The sequence below is a fragment of the Prunus avium genome, chromosome 1 (genome assembly GCF_965620075.1).
Source record: "Prunus avium chromosome 1, drPruAviu1.hap1.1, whole genome shotgun sequence".
NCBI classification, from domain to species: Eukaryota; Viridiplantae; Streptophyta; class Magnoliopsida; order Rosales; family Rosaceae; genus Prunus; species Prunus avium.
Window position 1 is genome coordinate 53,186,989 of NC_142284.1, and position 7,732 is coordinate 53,194,720.

Below are 7,732 nucleotides of genomic sequence, written 5' to 3' on the forward strand. Positions count from 1 at the left end.
TTTTTATCCATTCTGAAATAAGCCAGCATTAAAATCTTGGTTTGAGCAGAGTCAATACAAAAGCCTCGAAGGTTTTCACAGAAAAAAAAGCATTTGTATGAGCCACTGTTATTTGGTATCTTATTGAGTTGCAAGTTGGTTAGGTGAATTTTTTTTATTAGTTTAGAGATAGAGATAAAGAAAGTCAAGTGTTGCCACAGTTCAAGAGGCTTTCTATTTCTGGTTAATACTGTTAATTATATAAGAGTTTTGGATATTTATGAAATACTAGCAGTGTAAATAAGAACTTGGATATTTATGAAATACTATGTATTTCGTATCCTAAAAAACAAAATGATTGAAGGAGAGTATGAGACTTTTGGATTATAATTTATATCAGTGCGCCGTTTCACACAGAGCATGCTTTCCAAAATGTGGTCACTGTTTTGGGAACTTTTATTGCTGGAATACATTTACTTGTCAGTTTATTATAAGATTTCTTTTGACAATGTGGTTTACCCAATTTTTACTTTAATTATATGACAGGGTCTATCTCCTGAGTAATTCAAGATTGTGATTCCTAAAATTCCTACATATTTCACGGTATGAAACTTTCCTCTTTAATTTTTATTAGCAAAGTTGTATTCATAGTTCTCCTTAATTTTATCTTTTTGCTAGTTTGAACCATCTATGCACTGTTTAGATTAGATAAACATCTATGCACTGCATTTGAGTTGTGGCTAGTTTGGTTTGTTTTGTAATTCGCTTGTATTCCTATTATTTTCTTTTGTGCTTATATATAATGTCTTTGTTGCAATAAGATGTCAAAGAAGAATAGTAACTTCACCACAACTGAAAATGTTGCAAGTGGATCCCAAAAATTGTCAGCATTGTGGAATGCTCAAACTATAGCCATCTTCATTGACCTTTGTATCAAGGAGGTGGATCTAGGCAATCGTCCCGGTACTCACTTTAATAAAGTTGGATGGGCAAGGTTGGTTACAAATATTAGTAAAGAGATAGGAAGACCGTATGAAAAATTACAATTGAAAAACAAGTGGGATTTACTAAAAAAAGAATGGAAATTATGGAAAGATCTAAAAGGGAAGGAAACTGATCTTGGGTGGAATGTCGCTAAGAATACCGTTGATGCATCTGATGAATGGTGGCAAGATAAAATTAAGGTATTTTAATTTTTTGTTCTTGTTTTTGATATAGTATAGATATCCATTTTTTTAAACTATGTTTAAAAATTCATTATAATATTTGTATATGTCATAATGCAGGCAGAACCCAAATATGCAAGATTCCAATTTGAGGGTATTAGTCCTGAGATGGAGGATAAGTTAGATATGATGTTTTTGAATGTCACAGCCACTGGTAAGCATTCTTGGGCACCTTCATCTGGTGTACTTCCAATTGAAAGTGATGATGATGTCAACCAACTTGAAGTTAATGGTGATTCAAATGAGGCTGTGCCAATTGAAACCACTCAAACTACAAACAATGTGCCAAAAAAGAGAACTAATCAATCACTTGAAATTCAAGATAATAATGAGAAGAAAGGTAAAGGAGGGGGGAAAATGGGAGGTGCTGCAAAATTATCACTACAAATTGAACGTCTTGTTGAGGTGGTTGAGAGTAGGAGTACTGGAACATCATCAATGGCTAATATAGTTTCACAAGGAACTAGTATTGCTGAAGTGATGAAAGATGTTGCAACTTTACCTGGGGTAGAATGTGGTAGCAAGTTGTGGTGGTTTGCAACTAAAATGTTTTGTGCTCAAGAGAAGAGAGAGATGTTTGTTGTCATGGAAGATCCTGACCTCAAGCTTCAATTCCTTAATCATTAGTTAGCTGAAAACTAGAATTTGATAGTTTAGTGACTTTAATTTATATTTCGTTGTTATGTTGTTAATTTATTTGAATTTGTGAATGATATTTGAGTTAATGTTGGATGATCATTTATTTGAATTTGTGAGTGATATTTTAAACATGCATGCATAGTGAAAATGATATTTGAAGGAAATAAACACATTTGCAGGTTATTTTAGAACATGTCCATTCTAGAAGACGAGGAGGAGATCAACCAAATTATATGTGTCAGTGCTCGTCTTATTGAACTTTATTACATGAAATATATTCATAAGACCCCGTGTATGAATGACCATCAAACAGGAAATATTTGGTTGATGGGAGTATTACAAGGAAATGAAAGTCGTTGCCATGATATGTTTAGGATGGACAAATATGTATTTCTAAGATTGTGTGATGAATTGCAAAACAATTATGGATTAAAGGGTTCAAGAAGAATGAGTGCTGCTGAGATGTTAGGGATGTTCTTGAACGTCTTAGGACATGGTTCTGCAAATAGGCAAGCACAAGATCGCTTTCAACATTCTGGTGAAACTGTGAGCAGATATTTTAGTATCTTACTTGATGTTGTATGTCGTTTGGCTGTGGATGTAATTAAACCATTGGAAAATGCATTTAACAACACTCCAAAGGAAATCCTACAGGATTTTAGATATATGCCTCATTTCAAGGTAACTATTGCATATACTATTAAATATTTGTCTATGTTTTATTATGTTATAATTAATATTATGTTTGTCTTTTTATCACTTGTAGGATTGTATTGGTGCTATAGATGGTGTTCATGTGCAAGCTGTAGTATCTCCTTCTAATCAAATACCATTTATTGGTAGAAAAGGGATACCTACCCAAAATGTGATGGTTGCATGCAATTTTGACATGCAATTTATATTTGCATGTGCCGGATGGGAAGGCACGGCCCATGACACAAGGATATTTCTATCAGCTTTACGTGATCAAAGTTTGAATTTTCCTAAACCTCCAAATGGTACTATTTCTATCTAAAGAAAAAAAAATTCATATAATTTATATTTCAGTTTTTTACATTGTGAATAATCTATAAAATTTTGTGTTAGGAAAATATTATCTAGTAGATGCGGGATACCCACAAATGAGAGGCTACTTAGGACCATATAAAGGTGAAAGATATCATCTTCCTGATTTTCGTAGCGGTGTTCAACCGATGGGTCATAAAGAGGTATTCAATCATGCACACTCTTCCCTTAGAAGTGTTATTGAACGCACTTTTGGAGTATGGAAAAAGAGATGGAGTATTTTACGAGACATGCCTAGTTATCCTTTTGCAAAACAAGTCAAAATAGTTATTGCAACCATGGCACTTCATAACTATATAAGAAGACATGCCAAACGTGATTGTCATTTTGATGAAAGTGAAGATGACCTAAATGGTACTCAAGATGAAGAGATTGAGAGAGAGGTTGATGCACAACAAGAAGATGGTCCTGTAACACAAGAAATGGAGGCATTGAGAAATAATATAGCCGCAAGTTTAATGAGTTCATCTGCTTAGAAATGTATATGATTGCTTGTTTAGGACTAGTTTAATTTTTGTTATAACCATATTATTGACAATATATTTATTTTTAATGGAATACTTTATTTATTTTATAATTAAAATAATTTTTAGGGTGTGATGGAAACATATTTAATTTTAAAAAAATTATATAAGCTAAAGTGAAAGTGCTTTTCCTTTTACCAAACACTTGAACAGAAAAGTCATTTCAGCATAATGCCCTTTTTAGTCATTATACACAGCTCACAGCACTTTTACAAACAAATTTACCAAACACTCAGAAACTGATTATTGTACAAACAACACTTATAACAAAAAGTTTACCAAACGCCAAACTGCTTTCTCTCACAGCTGATTTCTCTCACAGCAAATCTGACAGCGATTATTTTCACAGCACAGCAATGCCAAATTGATTGAAAATAAATTATAAATAAAATATGAAGGTATGTGGTATATGATGTAATTTAGTTAATAATACTAGGACAAATCTATCTCACATGACAACCTATTTTAAATTTGGGTTTTTAATCTATATATATATAAAGCAAAAGGCAGAGAATGGTGAAACATTCAAAATACCAGAAAATGCCCTTGGTTAATGCAAACTTTAAGAATTGAAATTATTAATTAAATGAGGATAATATGGTAAATTCACACTTTTTCATATTTTAAAAAATTTAAAATTAAAAGAAAAATCAGATAATGGATCATCTTTTTATGGAACACAACTACTCATTATCTTTTTTAATTCTAATTTTTTTTTTTAAAAGCCTCTCGCAGGCGCGGAAGCGCATGCAGAGAGGCTAGTAAAGATTTAAAAGTAAGTGGGTATATAACTAGAATATAGTAGTTGTAAGGGTCTACGTTGATGGCAAGTTTACAGTAGCAACCAATGGTATTGCTGATTGTTCTTCTGTACACCTTCTCACTTTTGGGATACTTTTTGGAAGATCGAAACCCCTGATTATATTATTATATATGGTGTGCTTACCATGTTTTTCCTTATATATATGTATCAAATCAAATCCACCTACATAAAAGAAGCTGGAAGCACACAACTGGATTTTAACATCATGCAGACATTCGCATCAGAGAAAAACTCTCTCTATATATATATATATATATATATATATATATATATATATATATATATATATATATAAGTTTTAGTATAACATTTGTGGGTTGCTATAGAATAAATTATGATACAAATGATTAGTTGCCCAGTATCAATCCCTGATACCTTGGATCGTGGACAACCTCTCAACATCACCTCTCACGACGTCTCTTACGGGAACAACCACCCCTGCTTGCACCCGGTGGTTGCCCAAGGAATCATTATCTCCCTGATATATGCTCGGTGGTGGGACAACTATTTTGTCGCGTTAATAATAATTGTCATTTGATAATTTGTGTAAAACAACTATTTGTATAAATAAACCAAACCCAATCTTTGAATAATACAAACTTATTAAAAAATGTAACAACTTATTTGTATAGCTTGCTTGTATTTAAAAAATGTAACACAAACTTAGTATAAATAAGCAACTATTCTATTGTCCTCTTAGGTGGCTCAGCGTACTACATTGGACCACGGTTGCGAAACATCAACCAAACCCAATATTTGAATAATGTGGTATAGTTTGCTTTCCGATAATGACTTGGCACCAGTTCGATTTATTTATTTATTAGCAGTTAAAAATGATTTCATTGAATACAATCAAGGGGTACAGTCATATCATCAACTACAAAGGATTCCAAAACCAAAGAGGGCACGTCGTCATACCAACTCACATCCACTAGTACGACAACATTAAGATGCTCATGAATTACTCTTGACTACTCAAAACACAGACTTTGCTCTTTTAGTGTTTTAAGCTATCCTATAAGTATTTTCATATATGCACCAGAGAGTGGAACATAAAGATGCATCTACTTCAGTGTACCAATTCATTCTTTTATTTATTTATTCCACTTAAAGGGATTATGTGTGAAGATGGTTATCAGTGAAAGGAAAATTAGCAATTGACTGTTCCAAAAAAAAAAAAAAAATTAAAAAAATAATAATATATATAAAGAAGTTGGCAGTAGGCTTAAAAAGTAATAACAAGACGGAAATACTTTTCATTTTAGAGAGAACTTTACAAAAATGTCCTACACAAGAATGTCTTGGAATAGTCAAAGAGAATTCAATTCATTAGTTTGTCTCATAATCTTTTCCTTGAGTATATTGTTGAATGAGCCATGAGTCTGTGGGTCTTTGGATCGATGTGAGCGACGAGCGTGGCATGATTGTCATTAGTATGCATGGGTGGACTAAATTAAATTTTAGGCTGATAAAATAACAACTCACCTAGGCTATAGCCCAGGTTAGTCCCTTCCAGGGACTGTTCCTGTATGTGCGCAACAAACTATTGCTGAAAGGCCAACTATGGCTTCAGTTATTCTCATGCTTACTAGCAGCTCTCTCAGTCTCCTAGTACCCTCACAGCCACCCTTTTTTATGATCGAATTGGAGATGTCCTGGTGTGGTAGGATGAGATCAGTCAAAGAGCAATCTGTCCAACAATCGGTTAATGAGGCCTCATCAATTACTGAACAGTCTCCTCGCTAGTGAGTGGATAAGAAGAAGCAAGTGATAAAAGCTACATAACTAGAGAAAAATAATTGCGCAAATTGTGATTTCTTACTAAAGCCCAAACTCAATGAGAAAAAGGTCCAGTATTGATATGAACCCATTACACATAGAAAAGTGTAGGCCTAAGGTGCAAACAGAATAGCCAAAAAAATGTGCAAAGAATGAAAATTTGAATTTGGAATTTTTTTCAACGTTAGTTGACACGGATATCATCTTATTCAATACATAACTTCGGGGTTTTCAAAGTTTAGTGTTTGGTGATGAATTCGAGTGTTGGTTTTAAATTTTATATGAATGCGAGTGAGTTTAGGTTGAGCTTGGTGCTTTTGCTTGAACCCTCAACGAGAACTCATAGAGTTTGATGAAGTTGACAATTTATGAACACAAATTTGAGTATTTTCTGTTTGAGCATACTTTACTTTTCTATATAATCTTGACGATTGTTCAAAGAGACAGTCTACCATTTTGTCCTTATCGCCTTCCTAAAAAAGAATATTCAGTCATTAAACCTGGATCAACTAAAAGTTTTATCCCAAAATCGTTTACTTTGTCTACATAACTAAAGATTGTTTTGAATTCAAAATATGTTTTTTTCTTAAAAAAAAACTAGAAAGACTAGACCCCACATATTATAATTTCTCATAGATCTACATCATCTTGAGCAATTATCAGGACAATTGACCGTATCTCCTCATCCGAAAAATGCACGAAGTTTCCTGGAATGATTAACATATATACTTGAAAATGATATTTGTTGTCCATGCTTTACATTTGGAGTTTAGACCGGGCGGTCATTGATTGGCCGTCTTTCCTATTAACTTACCACGACAAATTAAAATATTATTATTTTTAATACAAGCGATAGTCTAAACTATAAGGGAAGAGGATTTCACGCACACAACTATGATGTCGTGGGAATTCGAACTTGTTCACATGTCGACAACGTAAGCACTTAGGTGTGGTCAACAAGGGCAGTGAAACCTTAAAAACTATTATCGCCGGCCTTGTCCTCACTTCTTCTCACCCTCCACTCAACGACAGCCGCCCTCTCACTATTTCATACGTAATATACGTGTTTAGCATATTCAATTAGTCATATTGATATACATCATGTATATAATTTTAATCAATTAGCTCTCATTCGTTACTTTTTCTAATTATTCTACTAATTAACTCCATTAACCTAATCACTCAATTCGTGGTTGCTCAGCCACGTTACCTGTCCAAGTTCCTGTTTTCCCAACAAAGGCAACTTACCACACTAAAAAAGAATATACCTTTTTTCACATTTTCGTCTCCGGAATTTCAATAATATTTGATGTCGTACTCTAAGTGACGCATTGTCATTTCCGTAAACGCAACAAGGCAAACAAAAGTAATTTTTATATAGCGCGTCAATTTTCTGTTGTAAGAAATATTGTAAACTAGCATTGGTGGCGTGATTATTTTAAACTTGGCGTGTGAAACGAGATTGCTAAACAATGATGCCTCAGAAATTCTATATTATAGGTGCCCAGCTCATTGTCGCATGATCTTTTAAAATTTTGGCTTGATTTTTATTTTATTTTTAATACCAGTGATGGTTTAAACTACAAGGGGAGGAGGTTCATTCCTCACACACTTTCAAAATGTTAAGAGAATTCGAACTTGTTAATACCCTTTTTCACTGTGCTAGAATCCATTGGCATTTTGGCTTTGCTATTAAT

The 7,732-nt window shown here is 33.3% G+C and overlaps 1 protein-coding gene across 1 annotated transcript; it reads left to right on the top strand.

Moving 5' to 3' along the window:
• The first annotated feature begins 800 nt into the window (after positions 1-800).
• Positions 801-1,832, top strand: LOC148298007 (L10-interacting MYB domain-containing protein-like). The gene is made up of 2 exons (XM_088249368.1): positions 801-1,163; positions 1,266-1,832. The coding sequence occupies exons 1-2, from the start codon at positions 801-803 to the stop codon at positions 1,830-1,832; spliced, it is 930 nt and encodes a 309-aa protein (XP_088105494.1).
• Positions 1,833-7,732: the final 5,900 nt, after the last annotated feature.

What these genes read in the sequence shown, in the direction of transcription:
- LOC148298007 (XM_088249368.1), top strand. Translation starts at nt 801, where the DNA reads ATGTCAAAGAAGAATAGTAACTTCACCACAACTGAAAATGTTGCAAGT. An exon ending in GGTGGCAAGATAAAATTAAG is followed by an intron (nt 1,164 to 1,265) that starts GTATTTTAATTT and finishes GTCATAATGCAG; the next exon opens with GCAGAACCCAAATATGCAAG.